Source organism: Crotalus tigris, unplaced genomic scaffold (genome assembly GCF_016545835.1).
Source record: "Crotalus tigris isolate CLP2741 ecotype Arizona unplaced genomic scaffold, ASM1654583v1 scf7180000017666.27876245, whole genome shotgun sequence".
Taxonomy (NCBI): Eukaryota; Metazoa; Chordata; class Lepidosauria; order Squamata; family Viperidae; genus Crotalus; species Crotalus tigris.
The window spans coordinates 4,436,151-4,458,085 of record NW_024096551.1 but is presented as its reverse complement, the minus strand read 5'-3'; the positions used below and the strand labels follow the sequence as shown (position 1 = coordinate 4,458,085).

Below are 21,935 nucleotides of genomic sequence, written 5' to 3'. Positions count from 1 at the left end.
ATTTTTGTAAATTGTGAGATAACAAACTCACTCCAACTCTAATTGCAATCAGATAATTATTTCCTTCTTTTGTTTTACACTGACACTTAATCCTCATTAATATATATCCTTCTTTTGCTAATGCTTAAATTAAGCAACTCTGTGAGTGCAAGGGGACACAGTTTGAAGGGCTAAAAAATTAAGAAGGCAACCCTTTTATGAGTCAAATTTTGTCCTAGCTCATTGGACTCACCTGGCAGATTGAGTATATTCTTTGAAGTTTGTTGTTATCCTCTGTCTCCCTTGGTGTTCTCAGACTTTCGTATTTATCCTAAAATAAGCATAGACACAGAAATTAGTTACAACAGTCACAGATGTCAAGAGCAATTGACATTATAAAAGTCTATATCCTAACTATGATGCAATCATAGCAGACAATGTAATATAGCAAATGGTAGGATGAAAATAAATCATGATTGTACAGCATAGCTCTTTTTAATTTTGGTGATGAAAGCACAATGGGTCAGTTTACTTCAAAAGATGTTTGCTTTCTCCAGTACAGGAGATGGAGAATCCACCAATGGGTTTTCACTGTCTGCCTGCTCTTGAGACCAAGTAGCCAAACTTGACACGCCCCCTCTTGCTAGGAGATCCAGTATTGACTTGGTCTCAAGCTCTTGAAGACGTATCAAGGTTGGCTCTCAGGTTTAGAGATCTTCAGTTCAATTAGCAGGTCAGATACCATTGTTGGATTCTCCTTACTGTTAAAATTTATATTCCCTAATTAGTAATTCTCTCTCAAAGAAGGTTAATTTCTCCAAAAATTTCCCCAAGACACTGGACTCAGCGCAGCCTCTAATTGGCTGATTTGAGGCTTCTGGGTGTGTGGGGGGGGAAGCACTTCTCCGTTTTTTTCCAAGGACTCTGGGGAGGGGGAGGACAAATTTTTCCAATTCCCCTCTGCAGCCACTATCAGCCCGAGAGCTTTCCCCTGAGTCCTCGACACCTTCGGAGGCCGTTTTAAACTGCTGAAAGTCGCGGCCGCCATTTTGGACGGCCCAGGAACTCAGAAATCGAACAGAGGTTTTTCGTTCACTTTGGCTATCAGCTTCTGCAAAGGTTTTATTGGAGCCCAGTGTTCTCTGCACAGCGCTTTTCGCTGCAGCCAGCTTTTCCCCACAGAGTAATATCATTTTGCCAAGCCTCCAGATTCCGTTTCAAACGGCCCAAAAGTTGCAGCCGCCATTTTGGATGGCTGATGAGCCCAGAATTCAAATGGAGGTTTCCTTGCTGTTGCAATCAGTTTCTGAAGCAAAACTATCAGGGTCCTGCTTTTCGAGACAGGCTTTCACAGCAGTCCCCTAATCGATCTCAGGAAGCCTTAAAAGAATTTGCCGTGACCGCCATTTTGGGTGCGCTGCGTGGTCGGCCTTGCATTGCCATCAGCCAAATAATTAACCAAGGCCTCAGCACATTACATGGCGTGTCCAACAGACCTTCAGGCCATTAATTTCAGCATAGCTGAGAAACCATTCTAGCCCTACACAGCAACTACATTAGGCCTTATCAACTGGAACATTATTTACAGCCAATAATTAACTGCCTAGGCCCAATTCTCAGGCCACCACCTTGTTTTGGAATCGCCATTTTGAATTCACATTGCCTCTGCCAGGCCTCATCTCAGGCCCTCTGTGCCCCTCATTGAGGCCTTCTTTTGCTGGTGCACCTTGCCTGGACACCTAAGGCCTCCGGGTGGAGCCCAGAGAATGGCCCCAAACATGCCTTCGGCATCTGACCCAATTGCCGGGACCGAAGCCCAGAGAGAATTTTTTTTTTGCTGGTCGGATGGTCAGGGGAACAGTCTTGTTACGTGTTCCAATTTCGCTCCCACCAACAGCTTGTCTGCCAGAGCATCATCTCAGATTCCCTGAGTCTGCTCAACTTGGATGGAGGACTCCATGTTGCCTCACCCAGGGGGCACTGTCCCTCCATCCAGTTACGGCTGCCACAAATCCTCTGAATAGGAGGTGGCAAGCAAGCCCAAATCTAAGGCCAAGACAGCGTTCAAGAAGCCTTCCAAGTTGGAGCTTCCGGTAGGCAGTGGCGATGATGGCGGCTACCTTGTAGCCGTCCTCCTGGGACGGCGTCAGATCCGCGGAGCGCAGCGTTCACCAGCTGGCCCGCGGTTCGCAATCCCCTTCCCGGGCAAAGGGAAGGGGTAGAGACTGCAGGAGTAGAGGTAGAACCTCCGAACCCCCTCTGGATTTTTTCTTTGAGGGGGGAGACGGAGCGCTCCTTCGGAGCTCCTGCTTATCTCCGCCTCCCAGCTGTTTTTGCTTCTTCGGAAGCAAAAGGAAACGTCGCTTCCACCTCCGCGGTTAAAGAGTTTCGGTGAGTTACTTTTGAAGCGGACAGGGCGGTTTAAAGGATGTTCTTTTAGAGTTTAGTATTTTACTTTTCCTTTTTAATTAATTTTGGTCTTTTTTCCCTTTGTTCCTTTTTGCTGGTACGGAGAGAGCAATTAAGATGGCGTTTTGAAAGTGCTCGGTTTTTTTTTTCTTTTCTCTTTGTTCTTATTTCTCTGGAAGGAAATGGACTTAAATGATTGTTTTTGACTTTCTCTTTCTACTTTCCTTTTTCTTTCTTCTTGAGTGAGCTTTGGATTCCTTTTTTGATTTTTTTTTTCTTTTTGGAACTTTAAGGATTATAGTATTTTTGTTTTTTTTTAATTATTATTTCCCTTTTTTTGGGAAAGAAGGAAAGAGATAATTTTGTTTTGAAAAATGGCTTCAAAGAGACAACCTCCTTCTATACTATCCAAGGTGGTTTCCTCTCCCACAACTTTAACTGTGCAACAACAACTTAAACCTGTACCACCAGCGCAGCCCCCACCCTCCCCTCCTTTGCCAGGCCTGTCTGCACAAGAGATTAAAGACATAATGGGAAATGCTGTATCCCACATTAGGGATGAAATGAAGCAGCTTTTTCTACAGATCAAATCTGAAAGCAAAGAGGAAATGAAGGAAATGAAGGAGTTATTAGAGGATAATAATACTATTTTGAAGCAAGATATAGTTACAGCCTTATCAGGCCTGGCCTCCGTGGTGGTGAAGTTGGACTCGAGGGTGGAGGAAGTCGCAGATAAAGTTGATTTTTTTGAGGATAAATTTCAAGATATGGAAAGGAAGATGGAGATTTCACAAGAGGATATTCTTATGTCCCAGTATAGAGAAATGGAATATGCTTTGAGAATCAGAGGTCTGAAGGAGGACTAATCTGGTTTTATAACTGGTAGATATATGAAAAATAATGCCAGACAAATTATTAACTTACTAGAATATTTGGACAAGAATAACCAAATTCCTGCAGGGTTGATATTTTTAGACGCTGAAAAAGCTTTTGATCAACTGAATTGGTATTTTATGTTACGAGTAATTGAAGAGATGAATTTTGGTGAAAAAATATTACAAGCTTTTACTGCGATATATCAAAAACAAACGGCAAAACTTATTGTTAATGGGGGTTTGTCAGAGGTTTTTACAATAGAGAAAGGTACTAGACAGGGATGTCCATTGTCGCCGTTATTGTTTGTTTTAACATTGGAAATTTTGTTGATCAAGATTCGAGGGTCACGGGAAATAAAAGGAATAGAAGTTAACAAAAAAGAATATAAGTTGAGAGCTTTTGCAGATGATTTGGTGGTTACTTTGTCTCAACCTATTTATTCTGTAGTAATGTTATTGCAGCTGATTCATCAATATGGACTGGTTTCGGGTTTCAAGATCAATGTTAATAAGACTAAGATATTACCTAAAAATATGACTACTCGGGATAAACAAATTTTGGCTAATCTGACTGGTTTTGAAATTGTTAATAAGGTAAAATACCTGGGGGTTATTTTATCTGTTTCTAATGCAAAACTGTTTAAGAATAATTATGAAAAGTTGTGGGTTAGGATACAGAAAGACTTGAGGAATTGGGAGAAGTTGCAGCTATCTCTCATGGGAAGAATTGCAGTGATTAAAATGAATGTCCTACCCAAGTTTCTCTTTTTGTTTCAAATGTTACCGATTTTGAAGAATGAGATTAATTTAAACGAATGGCAGAAAGGTATTAATAAATTTATTTGGGCAGGGAAAAAACCAAGGGTAAAGTTTAAAATCATGCAAGATTCCCGTGAGAGAGGTGGACTCAAGGTACCGAATTTGAAATTATACCACGATGCAGTGGCTTTAACATTAATTAGTGATTGGGTAAATTTAACAAACTTGGAGATACTCCATCTGGAGGGATGGGATTTACTTTTCGGTTGGCATGCCTATTTAATATTTAATAAGAAAGTGGATCGGGTTTTTAAATCTCATATTATAAGAACTTCTTTACTTAGGGTTTGGAGAAAATATTATAAAAGTGATTTTAAAATACCACTATGGGCTATACCTTGGCATGCGATAGAGGGCATAAGGAGAGGTGTTAAAATGGATACGGTGTCTTATACACAATTACTTAGATGGGATGGACATAACTGGCAGTTAAAATTATTGGAAGAGTTAGTACATGAAAATATTACTTATTCTTGGTTTCAATATAGACAATTAGCAGATAGATGGAAGTTGGATCGTAAGGTGGGTTTTCTTAAATTTACACAAGCCCAGAATTTAAGGGAGAATTTTTATAAAATGTTTTATAGATGGCACCTTGATCCACAAAAAATGTCTCTCATGTATCCTGACCTACAGCCTAAATGTTGGAGATGTGGTTGTTTGGACGCCACCTATTATCATATTTGGTGGTCGTGTAAAAATATAAAAGCTTTTTGGATTAAGATATGGTGGAATATTCAGAGAATCTTTAGAAAGAGGGTAAAATTTACTCCACAATTATTTTTGTTAGGTATAGTTATTGATTGCGATGCAAAGGAGGTTATATTGATGTTGAATCTGATCACAGCCGCAAGGTTGTTAGTAGGACAATACTGGAAGAAGGAATCTTTGCCTACCTTGCAGGAGTGGTTTTTTAAAGTATCTTACCTGGCGGAAATGGCAAAGATTTCAGCTTTCTTAAAAGAACAATCGCAAGAGAAATTTTTTGCTATTTGGGACAAATGGATAAAGTTTATACAATTTAAATTGGATATAAAAAAAGATTATTTAGCTTTTTTATAATTTATATATATATATATATATATATATATATATATATATATATATATATATATATATATATATATATATATATATTCTATTGTTAATCTTTCTTTTTTCTTTTTTTTTCTTTTTATATATATTTTTTAACTTTTTAAATTAAGCCTATATTGTGCTCTGGGAAGCTCCGGGGGGGGAGGGTGTGGGTGGTTTGGGGAGGTTTGGGGGAGGTTTGTTTTGTTTTGTTTAATCCTGTTCTTTTTTGTTGTTGTATTGTTGTTTTCTGTTTTTTGTAAAAACTTTTAAAAAATTTTCAATAAAAAAAAAAAGAAGCCTTCCAAGTTGGTGAAAAAGCAAGTCAGCCGTAGGCACCAGGCTCTGGAAAAGGAGTTCTCCAGAGCGCAGAGACAGACCGGATTGGAAGAAGGATCGATTGGTGGCCTCAGAATTTGACCTTCCTTTAGGTCTTTCAACCTCGTCCCATGGCGTATGGTCCCTCACAGGGACACCCATGGCACTTAGTTCCCCACCTGAAATTACACAACACACAACTACCGTCTCGGGTTCAGCTCAAGGGGCCACCTTCACAACAACGGCCGCAGGCCTCGGGAGCAGACATCGGAGACATTTCTCCAATGGCTGCCTTGAGGCCTTGCCATCCAAGGTTGTGGACCTCACACTAACAGAATGGTCTTTCCATCTATCCGGGCAGGGGTCTTCTGCGTTGGGCATGCAACTTTATGTCCTTCCTATGCAGTTCCCTATACTTCAGGAATTCACATCTCCTGCACACTCCTCCATGAACGGATTCTCACCCCCACAGAGTGAGGAGTAGCTGGAAATTAACCTATCAGAGGAGGAGGAACCTTCTCCTGAACTCCCCCCTTCGGGAGGCTTGTTCATTCCAACACTGTCTCTTCCTCTACTTCGCATGCCACATCAACGGCAAACATAGGACCTCATCAGTTCCCTCTGCTGCAGGCAACATCAAATTCCAGTCCAATTCCGATATTTGTTGCAACGGTGGCAGCACAACATCACGTTCCATGTCCCCCTATTTTTCTTAATGAAATCAAAAAACAGTGGGCCTCCCCTTCCTCCCTTCCTTCAGTAAACAAGATTGATAAACAGTTTTTTAGCATTTCCACAAATCTCAGTGGGACCCAGGAGGTTCCCAAGATAGACGAAACCTGGATCCCTCTGGTATCCCAGAAGGCGGCCATTAGGGACATGGAGGAGGCACTTAAAGCGGATGACAGAAAATGGGACCTCATCTTTCAGAAGACGCATCAATCAGCAGTATGGGCAATTAAAACGGACACTTGCGTGGCCCTTTTTTTGTGCAGACTGCCCTATGTTGGCTTCGTCAACTTCAGGCCAGAATCCCTGCTGAGGACATTCGGACTCACCAGGAACTAATGCTGCAGACACGACATTTCAGTCGGCCACCTTTGCACCTAGGTCCCTTGCAGACAACATCACTGTCAAGGTTCCGACTAATGAAGCACTTCAAAGAACTTTCAGGCATGTTTCCTAAAGCCTTTATTACAGAGCTACAAATTGCCAGTCACCATCATGGACGTTTTGATGCCAGAATCTGACTTCTTTTGCTGGCATTAAACTTTTCTTGCTAAACCCCTCCCTTATCTTGTAGTCACAAGTCACATTATCCAATTAGTGTGAAGGTCAAAAGTTTACTTCCTCTTTCTTTCCCGAGCTTTTTACCCCCCCCCTCACTCTAAGCTATGTATTAACCCAGTAAATACCAGACAGTTTTGCATATTGTCAAAGCAAGAATATACAGTATTTGCAGTATTGACAATCACAGCCAGAAGGATGCTGTGGCTGCAACACTGGCAGGCTGACGCCAAAGCAAAATAGCGTCTGGGACTGCTTCATATCTGGGCTATAGTCTTTTTGGGGAGGCCCTGGTCCCATACCTGGTGGAAAACAAGGACAAGCGGAAGGCCATGGCTCACTTAAATAGACGGTCCGACAAACGTCCCGCTCCATACGTCCACAGGCATTCTTCTCGGCTGGAAGCAAGTTCAACTGCCACTGAGCCCTCCAGTTCATACACACCCAAGCAGGACAGGCCATATGTCCGTCCGTATGACAGACTGGTTTTTTCGGCATCGGTAACAGAACCAATCTAGGGGGTCATTTCGAGGGGCAGGTCGCCCCTATAAGGGGTCCAAGAGACTCTTTCACTGCACTTCTCATCGAAGGAAGGCTGATCCACTTCTTCCATCAGTGGGAACTCACATCCAGGGATGCCTGAGCCCTACAAACCATCTGGTTTGGTCTGTCCCTGGGGTTCCTAACCAGCACCCCGGACCGCTTCATCTCTTATCCCATTTCCTGGAATCCACTCACACAGAGACTCGTGCAGAAAGCCGTTCAACATCTTCTAGAGGGTCAGGCCATAAAGCAGGTACCTCCGAATCACATGGGAAAGGGATTCTACTCCATCTTTTTTGTGATTTCCCATCCTTAGGAGGATGGAGAGCAATTCTGGACCTCAAGGGTCTGGTTCATTACATCACATGCACGATGCAATCACTCCAATCCATCCTGGATGGCATCAGTCAGGGAGACTCCCTGGCGTCAATAGACCTCACGGAGGCATATCTCCACATTCCCATCCTTCCAGCTCACCGGCAGTTCCTCGGGTTCCTTTACAGGAGCAGACACATCCAGTACAAGGCCCGTCGGTTTGGCCTCTCCTTGGCTCCCAGGATATTCATCAAGATCCCAGCTGTACTGGCTGCCCACATACGGAAGGTACTGGTACGCGTCCAGTGTTGACTGGACGGAATCTTGACCAAGCGTTGTCCTTCCAGGCAGCTCAGTCGGACCTGCTACTAATTATTCAGATCCTACAACAGCGCGGGTTCTCCGTCAATTTCCAGAAAAGCCATCATAGACACACAAACTGCAGGGTCTATCCCTCCCAAGAGCGGTTGGTCAGCTGCAGGGTTCTGGCTTGTCGGGTGTACAAGGGCCACACCATTTCACCAGTCTGGGAGGATTAGCTCCGGCATAGCCATAGTTCCCTGGGCCAAACTCAACTTGCGGGAGCCTTAATGGTTCCCCCGGTCGTTCCAACGAGCAAATGCCAGCACATCTGACCGCCAGGTCAGGCTCCCAATCCTCACCCTCAGGTATCTATGAGGGTGGTTCTCACAAGTGGTCTCCAAGGGGTCACCTTTTAAGGAGCCGGACCACGCCACCATCACGACGGTCGCACATCCATTTGGTTGGAGTCCCTTCTACGGTCTCAGTCTGCACTGGGCCATTGGTTCCGTGCAGACTTGAGACACAACAGCAATTGGCTGGAGCTCAGGACCATTAATTCAGATCTTTGCCTATTCCGGCTCTGGATCAGGGACTGACAGGTACAGATCCTCATGGTCAAAGTGGCGTCCAAGGCCCACGTGAACCGGCAGGAGGACACCAAGTCCAAGTTCTTTATGTCCAAGACTTGGCTACTGGGGCCCTGGGCAGAGCCCAACCTGGCTTCTCTCAGGGCCAAACACATCTCGGGAAGGGGATTGCATCCAAATCTCTTTGCCGAAATCTCCAGTAGGTCTGGCCATCCGATCCTTGGCATGTTTGCATCATCAAACAATGCCCGACTCCCCAGGAACTCCTCCCATTATTGTATTCCAGGGGCGGAGGGAATGACTGTCCTGCGGATTCTGTGGCCGCAGGTTTTCCTGTAGGCCTTCCCTCCCCTCCTACTCATTCCGGCAACCTTCCGCAAACTGCTCCAGGAACAGGCGGAAGCGAGCCGCGTAGCCTCATATGGAGCGGAGGGAACGCCTGCCCTGCGGATTCTGTGGCCGCAGGTTTTCTTGTAGGCCTTCCCTCCCCTCCTGCTCATTCCGGCGACCTTCCGCAAACTGCTTCAGGAACAGGCGGGAGCGAGCCTCATGGCTTCATACGGATCACAGAGACCCTGGATTGCCGATCTGATGAATCCCTCCTGGTCTCCCTCAATTCCTCTGCATCAGGTGTCCTTGCATCAAGGGTTCCTCCAACACTCGGACCCTCAGTGATCGCAATTGAACGTTTGCGCCTGAGCGCAACATCAGGACACAAAGTTATTCTCATTGTGGGCAATCACTATGATTGAGGCCTCTTGTCGCCCGGTGACCAATCGCATTTATGATTCTACTTGGAAGAATTTTTGCCATTGGTGTAGAAGGCGACAACTAGATATCTACAACTTGACCATTCCTCAGATTGTAGATTATCTTCTGGATGGTGTGGACAGCGGCCTGGCCCTTGTGACTATTCGCAGACGGGTGGCGACCCTGTCAATATTACTCACTTGTGCTGATTCAGTTCCCTTAGCTCACCACCCCAGAATATGAGCCTTCATCAAGGATGCGTGCAACACCAGGCCTCCCGTGGTACACAGGTACCCCTCTTGGGAATTCCTTCTTGTCCTTTGCGCGCTAACAAAGACACCTTTTGAGTCCATAGCTACTGTTCCATTGCGGAATCTGTCTCTTACGCTTGCGTTCTTGATCGCCATCACGTCAGCCAGACGTATCGCTAAGCTGGCTGCTCTCTCAGTCAGAAATGACCTTTGTATCTTTCACGGTGATGGGGTGGCCCTTTGCCTGGACCTCGCCTTGGTGTCCAAGGTAAACTCGGTCTTCCATAGAGCACAGGAAGTCATCTTGCCAAAAATTTTGCCCCATTCCTTCCCATGACTTGGAGCGGCAGTGGTACACAGTAGACGTCTGCAGGGCACTGCGGCATTACATGAAGCTCACAGAGCCTTTTCGTAGGCCTGAGGCCCTATTTGTCTCCTTCTGTCCGGCTTCTCGGGGACAGAAGGTTTCCACTGGCACTATTGGCAGATGGATCAGGGCCTGTATCGTGGAGGCGTACCAGTACTCTTCCTTGCCAGCTCCAATTCATCCTACTACCCATTCCACTTGCAGTGCTGTGACCTTGGCAGCATGGGCCACTGAGGCATCCATCAAGGAGATTTGCAGGGCTGTGACATGGTCCTTGCCCTCCTCGTTTGTCCGCCATTGCAGGATCGACCGCTTTGCTGTGACAAACGCCTCCTTTGATCGGAGGGACCTTCAGCAGGTGGTCTCCAAGGACACTATTCCGGCCTTATCTGTTTCCCACCCATCGGGACAGTGAGGCTTTGGTATGTCCCATTGGTGGATTCTCCATCTCCTGTACTGGAGAAGGGGCGTTGTCTTACCTGAACGCCTTTTCTCAGTACGGAGATGGAGAATCCACACCCACCCCTTAGGTCAGCTAGGGCAATTTAAAGGTTTGAGAGCCAAAATCTCGTCCACCTTCAGCCACTTTCGCCCTCATTAAGACTGGATCTCCTAGCAAGAGGGGGGGGTGTCAAGTTTGGCTACTTGGTCTCAAGAGCAGGCAGACAGTGAAAACCCATTGGTGAATTCTCCATCTCCGTACTGAAAAAAGGTGTTCAGGTAAGACAACGCCCCTTCTATCAATTACAAAACATTGTATGATTAAAGTATTCCAACATGATTGCTATCTTCTGATATACTTGGGAAAAATGAGATTTATTTATTGTAATCTACTCCTGCTTGGGTTTTTTTGCTCTGTTTCTACTAGGTAGAAATGCAAACCTTGTTTGTTGGGGAGGATTGTGTGTGTGTGTGTGTGTGGGGGGAAATATAACTCTGAAGTTGTAAATAGTTCATGTTTCTGACTTCCTGCAAGATTAAATTCAGGCATAGACCATATATATTTAAAAGAGGAGAATATTTCATGTTTTCTGTTGGAATATTTTCCTGACCTGGAGGAGGTAATTAAATGAAAGGATTGTGTCTTGATGTGAGATGTAAAACCTGCCAATTTCTTCTCATTTTCAATTTAATTAGAGCACTTTTGCCCCAGGGCAAACACTTGCTCTTAGTTCAAGGAAGGCCATGAGATCTGGGTTGACAAACTTGGATAACCACTAGATGGTAGCAAGGAGTTATTGTTTTCTGTACCTCTTTGTTGCTATCTAAAGGTCCTCTCTAGATTTCTATAGCCCAAGAAATTTCTCTGAACCTCTTTTTCTTGTGACCAAAACATCCAAAGCTGTTTTGTGTTTTGTTTCTGTTGAAATGTGGCCAACCAGAAATGGGTAACAGAGCTTCTGGAATATAATGTTCCTTTTTGTAATAAAAACAACACACTTTCTGTTTTATACACATATGCTTGAAAACATGGTATCATCCGAAGTCCAAATAATATTGAAGAGCAGGAGGAAGAGCCACAACCAAGGCTATGATTAGATAAGAGAAGTCTGAACCCTGGCAAAAATAGAATTTGAAACGGTGTCTTATATATGACCTTCCTAATTCTCATGAACCTAAACTGAGGGGACTGGGGGAACACATTCAGTCTTGCAAACTTTTTTTTATTATTACCTTATAATAAAAGTAGTATTAGCATTCATAATTCTGGCTTCCTAATCTGGTCTATTTTAAAGAGCTGACATGTTGTTTAAGGCCTGACTACATATTCTTTGTGGGAGAACATTGAGGACATGTTGCTCATATTAGATTTTTAATTTCTAGCATTGATCAGCTGATCTGGTTGGCTCCTAGTATTCCCTATCTGCTCCCAGGACTCCAGAGCCAAAGAGTAGTAAAAAATTAAACATCAGCTGATTTGGAGTAATTAGGGGAAGTAGAGTAAAAATGGAATTACCTGGAAGCATTTTGAGACATAAAGAGATAGCTAAGCTTAGAATTCAGGAACTATCTCTAAAGAGATGGCAAAATTGCAGTTTGTATGTGCAATCCTTTTTGAGGATCACCAAGTTCTCCAAGTTGAAACAGTGGCAAGAGAACATACCCAAGCACACAAACCAAGTATTATAGGGCTTGTTAATTGCAATGTATTCCCTAGCAACTAGGTTGAAAAGCCAAGTCTGCTATTTACTGTACGTCTAGAAATGTCTCTTGTAAGGAAATTGCTGTGTCCTATTCTGTTTGTGAGCCTGGTTGCCTTTTGGCAAAGCAAAAGACCAGGTTACTCATTTTGTTTCATTAAAGGCCACTAGACTTAGTCAGCTGGGCTTGCAGTTTGTCTATCCCCTGCAACTGTTTCTGAAAAGACTTTCTGAACCCCAAAAAGATTGGTTGCACATGCTGAGTGGGATGGCAAATTTTGTCACAGATGGCTGGTTGCAATTGTTCCTCTACCTTCTGCTAGCAAACACAGTCATATTAGAAGTATTTTTCAGGGAATTGGTTCAGGATCAGTAGACCTATGATTTTAAATCCTAACTACTGGCTATGCGTTCAATAACTTCTGCTTATCTACTAGATGCATTTAATGTGACAGAGTTTCGTGGAAAGGAGAGCAAGTGACCAAATAAGGTTTGATATCACAATGCATACTCTATGATTGAAGTCCTTGTGTTGGACACTAAAATGCAGGAACATAAGGGTTGGATTTACTTTGTAATATCATTACATGTCATCTTTCCATTATTGTGGAAAGCTGCAGCTATATGGACTTCCATATATATGTGCACTTGCAGACACACTCAAATACTTTCAGAGAAGTGGATTCCCCCTTGCTATATGGAAGCTCAATGTACTTTCCAAGTTTCATTATTAGAATCCTAAGTAACAAAAGGCCACTAGTAACTACATAAACTTATGCATACCTTAGGTTGCCAAAGTGAAATGACACTTTGCTGGAATTCTGCCTTTCTCATAGTCCAGATATCTCTAATTAGCCTATTACAAGGTAACAGGTTTTTTTCACTCTTTAAATAATATATGTTGGGATTGTGTTAGGAGACATTTCAGGCTGATTGGTTTAGCACCAGATTAATCTTTTTTGTCACTTTGTTAATTTTCTTGTTATGATTATCTTACTTGCTGTCTCCATAAAAACTATAATATTCAGTGATGTATATTTAGGCAGGATATAAGTAGTGGGGATCAAAGAATACTTTAAAAATTATTAAACCTATATTTGGATGTCCTGGTAGTGAGATATATATGGTAGATCTGTATTAGAACAAAGAGAGACCAAAGATTCAAGATGTTTACAATGCGACTATCCAGAAAAAACATAACAAAATCTCTGTTTTTTTGTGGGCAGAGATGTAATGAGCTGGTTGTACAACAGTTGCCATGCTGTCAAAATTCAGAAGTGATAACTTACTAATAAATCCAATTCAGAAACATGAGTAGAATTGCTAAAAGACATTATTGTATCTAGCCTTCCACCAGCATTTGACCCACTTCAGTTTGCCTACTGACCAAAATGCTCTAAGGAGGATGCTACTTCTTCTGTTTTCCATCTGAACTTGAAGCACTTAGAGGAAAGAAATACTCATGTGCGTTTATTGTTTGTTGACTTCAGTTCGACATTTTAACACAATCATTCCCCAACATCTAGTAGACAAACTGGTCCTTTTAGGCTTAAACACTCCTTTGTGCAACTGGATTCTTGATTTTCTTACTATAATTGCAGGAAATTATGAGAAAGAATGTGTATATTTAATGTTACGTGTATTAATGGCAGTGAGAATTGTATTTGCTCAACATTGGAAAGATGAAGAATTACCAGTGGAGGAAGAGATAATCAGGAAAATTTTGGACTGTGCAGAAATGGAGAGACTTACATTGAAAATGAAGGAGAAAGAAGATTCAAAATACTTTAGAACATGGAATACATTTGTCAATGGCTAGAAAAATGAGGAAGAGAGAAAGGAGTTTAACATGTATTAGTAAGCTAAATATTGGAACTCAGACAATATGTTGCTGATAAAATATTAAGGATTTGTGATTATAAAAAATTAATAAAATATAGTTATATATAAAAAAGAAAAGCACATCTTCCTTCCCCTGTCCTTACCACTTTCTACAGAGGAATGATCGAGAGCATCCTGTCATACAGCATCACAGTCTGGTTTAGAAGCATTACTGCTTCAGACAAGAAGATGGTGCAGAGAGTGGTGAGGATGGTTGAAAAGATTATTGGCAGTTCCTATCCTTCCATCCAGGATATAGCATATCAGCATTGCTTGAGCAGGGTCCGTAAGATTATCTGGGACACTACACATCCTCTTCATGACCTATTTTCCTTGTAACCTTCTGGGTGGAGGCTTCGTGGTATCCAAAGCAGAACATCCAGATTCAGTCACAGTTTTGTGAACTCTAAATCTTCCTCCTTCAGTTATGTATTCAAGATGGACAGTGATTAGTATTTATATGTTACTTATATGTAAGGGTGTAGGTCTATACATATATTGCATATAGTATGTTTAAATGTGTGTTATGTATGTGTACACTTTGAGAGCAAGCAACTAAATTTCATTTTTAATATGTGCCATTTTGCCCACAGTAAAAAATGACAATAAATGTTATCTATCTATCTATCTATCTATCTATCTATCTATCTATCTATCTATCTATCTATCTATCTATCTAGAGATAGGTTTTCAGATTTGCCTTGAACATTAGAGCCTCACCACCACCCCAGTCTAACTACCTTACAAACAAATCCTGGCAACTTTTTTTTGTCTGCTGCTACCTCATGTCATCACCTTAACTTTGTCCAAACCCTAGAATAAGACTCATTTAAGTCATCTTTCCATCTGTATTGATATAAAAGCAGCATCTCCCGCTATCCCCAACCTAATTCTCAGGACACCTCAAGGCATATAGCATTGTTAGACTTTGTCATATTGGAGAGAAGTTAAATGGCTACAAGGCCTGAGAATAGAAGCAATAGAAGGACAGGCGCTGACAATGAGGACTACACATTTTGTACAAGTTTGTTTTTTGACTCAAGAATGAACAGAAAGGCTCTTAGATAATAACTTTTCCTAGTGCTTGAGCTAATATTTTCTGCTACATTTCATATGTAAAAAAATCAGACAAACTATAGAGTATGCCTTGATGTTTTTTTTTGAATGAGTTTTTTTTAGACAGTTGATTCTAAAAAGAAATACTGTCAAACCATGGGTTTAGGATTCTTTTCTTAAGAATTAATATAGCAGAGTTTATTTTCATTTTCTCAAAAGTGCCATTTCAGAACTCTTCTGTCATCCTATGTTCTGTTCCATAAATACTGCTTTTTGCTTCTTTCTTCCCAGACCAACACTGAGAAAAATGTTCTTCTGCTGAATTCAGTCAGCTGTAGGTTGTTGAACTTTCTTCAACTTGAGTCACAAAAACATAAAAAAATAAAAAGATTCCTTGAGTGGAGCTTAGGTTTTGCTCACTTCACATCCATGTATCACCTAGTAGTTAAGCATTGTCTTTTTCCAAGTTTTTTCTACTTCAGTTTAACCTACAGTCTTCAATTTTTCTGTGGATCTCTTATCAAAGTATCAAACATGTACAGTAATAATAATAATAATAATAAAATTATCCAGGTTTAGTTAGGGTTGGCTTGGTGCTGCCATCTGCTGTAATCACAAAGCTACAGTCCATATCCATTTTAGTAAGGGCAACAATTAGGAGTTTTCAGATTTTATTAAAAGGCATACATTTTTGTGAGGTATAGCTCACTCATCAGTTGCACAGAATTGTTAAACCCATGTAGGATTTGATATATTACAGTTGTTAATGGATAAAATACTTGTAATGTACGGTCATTTGCACCTGCAAATAACTAACCTGTTTTCCTCTTTCTCTCCAACTTATCCCAATTTAAATCTTATATCAATCAAATCACTCTATGCATTTGATGAAAAGAATTGTGGCTCACAAAAACTTATGCTTTTTAATACCATTTGTTAATCTAAAAAGGTGCTATCAGATTTTCTGACTTTTTGACTATCATAGACTAATAGTTTGTCCTCCTAGATTATCCCCAATAAATTATGTCATGGTGTTTGAAAGCTGTAAAATGACTATGTTTTTCAAAAGAGAAGAAAGAGAAATATTGAAAGTGTAGCTATACAATTTTCTTCAGACTTACTAGAGGTTTACTAAAATCTGGTCTTTCAAACTTATCTTTCTCCAATGGCTTTTAAAAATTGCAATTCAATAGATTTCAATCCTGACGAACATTCAGGGTATTTTTTCCATCCCATTTTTTTTAAAGATGTGCATATTTGGTAGATTTATACATGGCACATGCAAGGATGAGAGGCAGGGGAGCTGTTCGAAGGCAAAATCCTGAAGAAATTGAGTAACTGGGAATTAGAAGGAGACTCCAAGGAGGCATTTCTCTAAAATCTCCCTCTTTCTTCTGCTTGATTGATTTTGAATTCAATTTCATTGGTACACTGAGGACAGCAGCCAGGCAATTAATCTCAACTAGAGTCAGGCAGTAAAATGCATACCAGAAATATTTTCCAGCTGTCAAACCTTTAGCTTCAAGTTTCTGCATATCTGACACTTGGTTGGGGTAGTAATTTTTATCTCAAGGGTCAGGAAATGTATTTATCAACAGGATTTAATTATTTAGTTTTCATGCCTCTATAGCTTTAGTGGAAAAAAGCAAAGAAAAACGTATTTAACAGAAATGTGCACTTTTAAGGATTTATTTAAGTAATTTACTCCTCGAACCATATTGTTGACTGTTCAGATACCAAATAGAATTTGTTTCTCATTCTCTCACTTACCTAAACAGAAACAGTTCATAAATCATAATTTCAAGATCTTCAGGTTTCTAAACAATACATTGTAGAAAAAAAACACCACCACATCAGTACTAAGCAGAGATTTCTTTAGAGCAGATGAAATTGATTTGTTTTGAATTATTGACCTTCTTGAAGCAGATTAGATGTCACACAGAAGTAAATTTAAGTGTAGCATTACCCCCTCAGAGGCCGCCAAAGCCCAGACCCTGCTAACCCCCACCCTTCTGTTATGCCCAGCAGCTGTGCTCTTAAGGCGTTGATAAAATGTCCTTTTTAGCGGGAGCTCATGCAGAGTGAAGGGGTGTCTGGTTCTCATCGTCAATGCGGTTTACAAGAACAAAGATGACCAACCCCTAGCGACAGTAGTCAGTGAATGACAGCGTTTATCAACCCTCTGGCAGTTGTGACAATAGTAGTCAATGGCTTGTAGCAGCTGCTTGGAAAAATGGGGGGAGGCCCTCCAGCTCCAGGCAGCAACAGCAAAGCACTAGCGGAGATAGCGCTCCGCAGCAACAGCTCGCCCTGTATGGGCAACTCCCCACAATGTCTTCAGTTTGCACAGGTGATAATGATCATAGTTTGGATGGCTGCTGGTCTCCAAAGCAGTAGCGACCAGCCTCTCCTTCTCTTCTGTCAGCATTCGTAGTTCCAGGTCTCTCTATGCCAAATCCCCCCTCTCCTTTCTAGTTAAAACCTAAATTTAAACATCCCGAAAGCTTTCCCTTTTCTCACTTTCACTTTTCCCTTCGCTCGGAATATCCCCCCTCCAAAAAAAGCAATAAAACTCCTCTCTCTCTCTCTCTCTCTCTCTCTCTCTCTCCTCTATTTCAGAGGAAAGCAATCACATAAAACCTCAAACGCCTCTTCAGCTTCACCTGGTCTCTCCTCAACAACAATAACAACCACCCCACCACCCCTTTCTCTTTCCCCCTTTCTTTCCTTCTGCCCGGTCCACACCCACCGCACCCCAAACCAGCAGCAGCTGTCTGAACCTCCCACTTCCTCTCTCTGGCCAGGCTCCCGCAAAGCCTTTCGGCCAGCCCCGCTACATAAGTAAGAATTGATTTTGTAAGTCTTTATTCACAAATGTGTGGTACTGACCTGTGACTCGAAAAGAATCCTAGCCCAGCGAAATCCTTGCATTATTATCATTAAAAACTCTTTGCATTATATGAACAAAGGCAATATATATTTATAAAATTTACCATGAAAATAAAGTGAAAAAAGGAGTTAAACACATACAAACACATACACATACTCATACAGATTACAGTAATAACCAATCTAGAATTCACCTTACATTTCCACTTCCAAAAAGAACTGTATACAAATGCACGCAACCACATAGAAAAAATTCTGTGGCATAAGAATGTTATACTTTATAGTCCTCAGTTTAAAGGGTAATAATGTCTGAAAATGTCCTCTATTAGAAGGGCATCCTAATGCAAACCTAACTTAAATCTAGTTATAAAATGCATTGTCCCTGAAGTTGTCAATATTTAAATGCTGGTGAGTCTTCCTAATGTTGCTTTAACTGTAGATGTATCCCTCAGTGCATTCAAGGTAGGTTTTTATCCTCTTTTACTATTCTTGTTTTTCCACTTTTGCGCAATTTCAAATAATTATTTGAGAGGGAATTATTTTCATCAAGAGAAGAGTTAATGTGAGCAGTATGGTGGCCTAGTGGTGAAGACACTTGCCTCCCACTCAGAAGGTTAAAAGCTCAATCCTAGGTAGCAACAGATCCTCCACATAGGCATTCAGAAAGGGCATCCAGCCAGTAAACACTCAGCTCCATTCAGTTGCCCTGTCTCTACTCCGAATTAAGGGATTACAAGATTGTAAAAAGAAAAAAAGAGTTAATTAAATGCAAGTTGTGTTAAAATCTGCCTTGCTGTTTTTTTTTCCAAAAGCTTTTTTTGCCTTTTAGAAATGTCTCTTGTTTGTCCTTCTTGCTTTCAGGGTGCTTGAATACACCTTTCACTTGGTCATATTTCTGAGCTTATTTTTGATAATGGCGACATTCCTATTTCACCATTTTTTTATCATTCTCACTTTGCATATTTTGAAAATGATTCAAAAGTGATGCTTTTAGACTTTATGCAAATATAGCACTTTTTGCTATTATTATTATTGCTTTTGGGGGTTGTTGTTTTTGTTCTGATTGTATAACTCTATGTAACGCTAACTAGAGAGCATGTATCTCTGTGTTAAAATATCTGGCATTTATTGGGTTAAGTGCTGTCTCCTTAAGAGATGGTTTATGGGAAATGTAGTTTTAGCTAGTCAGTCATCCCATGTTAATGGGTCAGTGGGAGGAATTTCTAAAGGGCATTGGGAGACTTCCTGGACACAAGCCAGATTGGAATGTCTTTGTCTAAAGAGAAGCATGGGCCATCAGATGTAAGCCGATGACCCTGTTCCGCCATAAAGATGGTATGAAGAGGCATCATTCTTTCACCTATAGCAGTGGTTCTCAACCTTCTTAATGCCGTGACCTTTTAATACAGTTCCTCATGTTGTGGTGACCCCCCCAATCATAAAATTATTTTTGTTGCTACTTCATAACTATAATTTTGCTACTGTTATGAATCATAATGTAAATATCTGATATGCAGGATGTATTTTCATTGTTACAAATTGAACATAATTAAAGCATAGTGATTAATCACAGAAACAATATGTAATTATATATTGTGAAATATTTATTTCTAATTACAAATAAATGAAATTTTGGCATTGTAGTCCAAGGACTTCAAGTCAGATTCCCTCTTCTTTTAAATATTCAAATGCATTGTGCAAAAAAAAAAATGGTAATCCTGTGAATTATGTTGAATTTTTATCATTTTTGATGCTGACATTTGATTGGAATTGCAAATTAATGGTGGAGAATTGGGCCCCAAGCCTCTGTAAGGTAAGCTCATACCTGGCAAGGAAAGATGAACCCATATAAAACTTCCAAGGGGAAAGATAGCAATTAATTAGCCCCCATTCCAATTTAACTGACGAGGACCACCATAATTTCTCCACAGCCTCCCAATGCTCGCTACTCCGGCATTTTGCATCCAAGCCAGAAAAGTTTTTTCCTCCAAGCAGGGAGAGAGAAGGATCTGCTCTCAAAAGTTAAGCCTGAGCAGCAGAAACTCCTCGTGCAGTTGCCCTTCATCCATGCTCCCTTCATCCATGCTCTGGTGGGAGGAAAGGAGCTGAAGAATGCGAAGCAAGAGCCCGGGCCCTTCCTTTCCCGCTCATGGTGTCCCTCCTTCCTGCCTTCACTCACACAACCCTCTTAACTTCAAGTGTCTCTGAAAAGAGTCAGCTCAAATTTACAATTGATGGGTTGTTGTTCCTCTTCATCTTTTGTGTTTTGTTTGAAGTGCCATTGTACATAGTTTCACCTTCAAGACTTCCCCCCCGCTCCTGGGATTTGTTCACAGCGCCTTCACGCCGCGTATCGTTCCACATTTCCTTTTGCGCGGCATTCATGCCTAAAGACCTCGGGAGGGACAGACCGGAAAGATGAGGGACACCGCTCATGCGGCTTTTTTGCAGCTCCAGCAAAAGAACCTGGGGGAAGCAGCCCCAATGACAAAGTCCCTTCCACCACCACCCAATCCTCTTCTCGGACATCGCAGCCATGTGAAAAACCAGCACCCCCCATCTCCCCAGGCCAAGGGGTGCAGGATGAAGAAATTTTGGTCAAAATATGCCTTCCACGAGGAAACACTTACCTTGAGATGCTTTTTCTATTGCCCATCTATTAGCTTCTCTATGGGTGTGGGAATATTGAGGGGGAGGCTCTCTGCTTTTCTACAGATACAATTTCACCGCACGATAAAAAAATGGTTAGAAATCCTGTCAAGTCATGTGATTGATTGAATTATTTCCGCCCCTCTTTTCCTCCTAAACTTCCCCCCCCCATTTTAGAACAATACTTGGCAACTTTTTTTCATTATGTCAGACAAAAATGGCTGATGACAGGAGGATCGCGGCTGCTGTTGCCAGGGAATGCTTGGCTCTCCTCGTCGCTACTGTGGCTGCAGAGGTTTCAGCCGTGAGGTGAATGCGGAGGTTGATTAGGGTCTGGTATCTCCCAGTCATGCCTTGAATGTAGGAGGATAACTCTTCCTGATTCCTCCCTTCTCTTCCCCCTCCCTTTTCCTACTTCTCCAGGCTAGGAAAGTCTATAGTGTCTCGGTTCCTAAGACCATCGGAAATATATATTTTCCGATGGTCTTAGGCGACCCCGTGAAAGGGTCGTTCGACCCCCAAAAGGGTCACGACCCACAGGTTGAGAACCACTGACCTATGGGAATAAATAGAGATGTATTTGTCCAGAAGCCACCAGCATAAATGCAAGTAATCTCTCTGAATAAATATATTTTTGTTATGAAATCATTTCCATTGAGTTTATCTATCTGTTCTGATTTATAAGGCGTTTTAACAGGATCAGAATAGATTTGTGTTTTTTTTTTGTTTTGTTTTTGGCTGCTGCACCACTTGAACAAAAGTGCTGCTATTGCTACTATTGCTGCTTAAGAGTGTTGTTAACCTTAATGCACATCTTAAATCTCAGGCTTCCATGGGTCAAAGGAATCAAGCTCCTTTTCATGTATGTCCTAAGTGAACGTAAAAAGGGGTTGGGGTTTTGATTACTTAGTCATGATCCCCAATTTAAAGCAACTGTAGTAATTGCAAAACTGCAGCTGCAAAAAACTGAGCTGTTTCAGTGAATAGCAGGAATCTCTTGTGTTTGTGTGAGGCCTAAAGTACTTCTGAATTATTTTCCAAGTAGAGCCTTATTCTGACTTATTGTTCAGACTGCTATGCCTGGAAAAAATATACTTCATTGCGTGACAATGGTTTCCTTAGGATTTAGCTGAAAGACAGGGAAGATGCCAGCACTGTCCATGGAGAGAAAAGAGATCCAAAAAGTTGAGATGGTTGTTGAAAGCCCCATTCTTATGGTTGTGTATATATGTACAAAATGGGTGGGGCTTCAATCCCAAGATAGCAATCACCATATTGATTCGTGACCATCAGACCTTCCCAGACCTGCAGACAACTGGTGAGATGATTGTACAATAAAAGTCAGAACATCCACAAACACATTAGTCACTGACCATATTCCACCAGACCTTTGTCAAAGGCAAAAGCAAGTTCTCTCTTTTCAAATTAAAGACAAAAAAGCA

At 41.6% G+C, this 21,935-nt stretch overlaps 1 protein-coding gene across 1 annotated transcript in view; it reads right to left on the bottom strand.

Annotated features, from left to right (window-relative positions):
• Positions 1-270: 270 nt before the first annotated feature.
• The window catches only part of GASK1A (golgi associated kinase 1A), a 91,592-nt gene continuing 69,927 nt past the window's right edge, over positions 271-21,935 (bottom strand). The window contains exon 5 of the mRNA XM_039336286.1: positions 271-310. Within this exon, the coding sequence (XP_039192220.1) occupies positions 292-310 (19 nt within the window). The 3' untranslated portion in view covers positions 271-291. The remainder of the gene's footprint in view (positions 311-21,935) is intronic.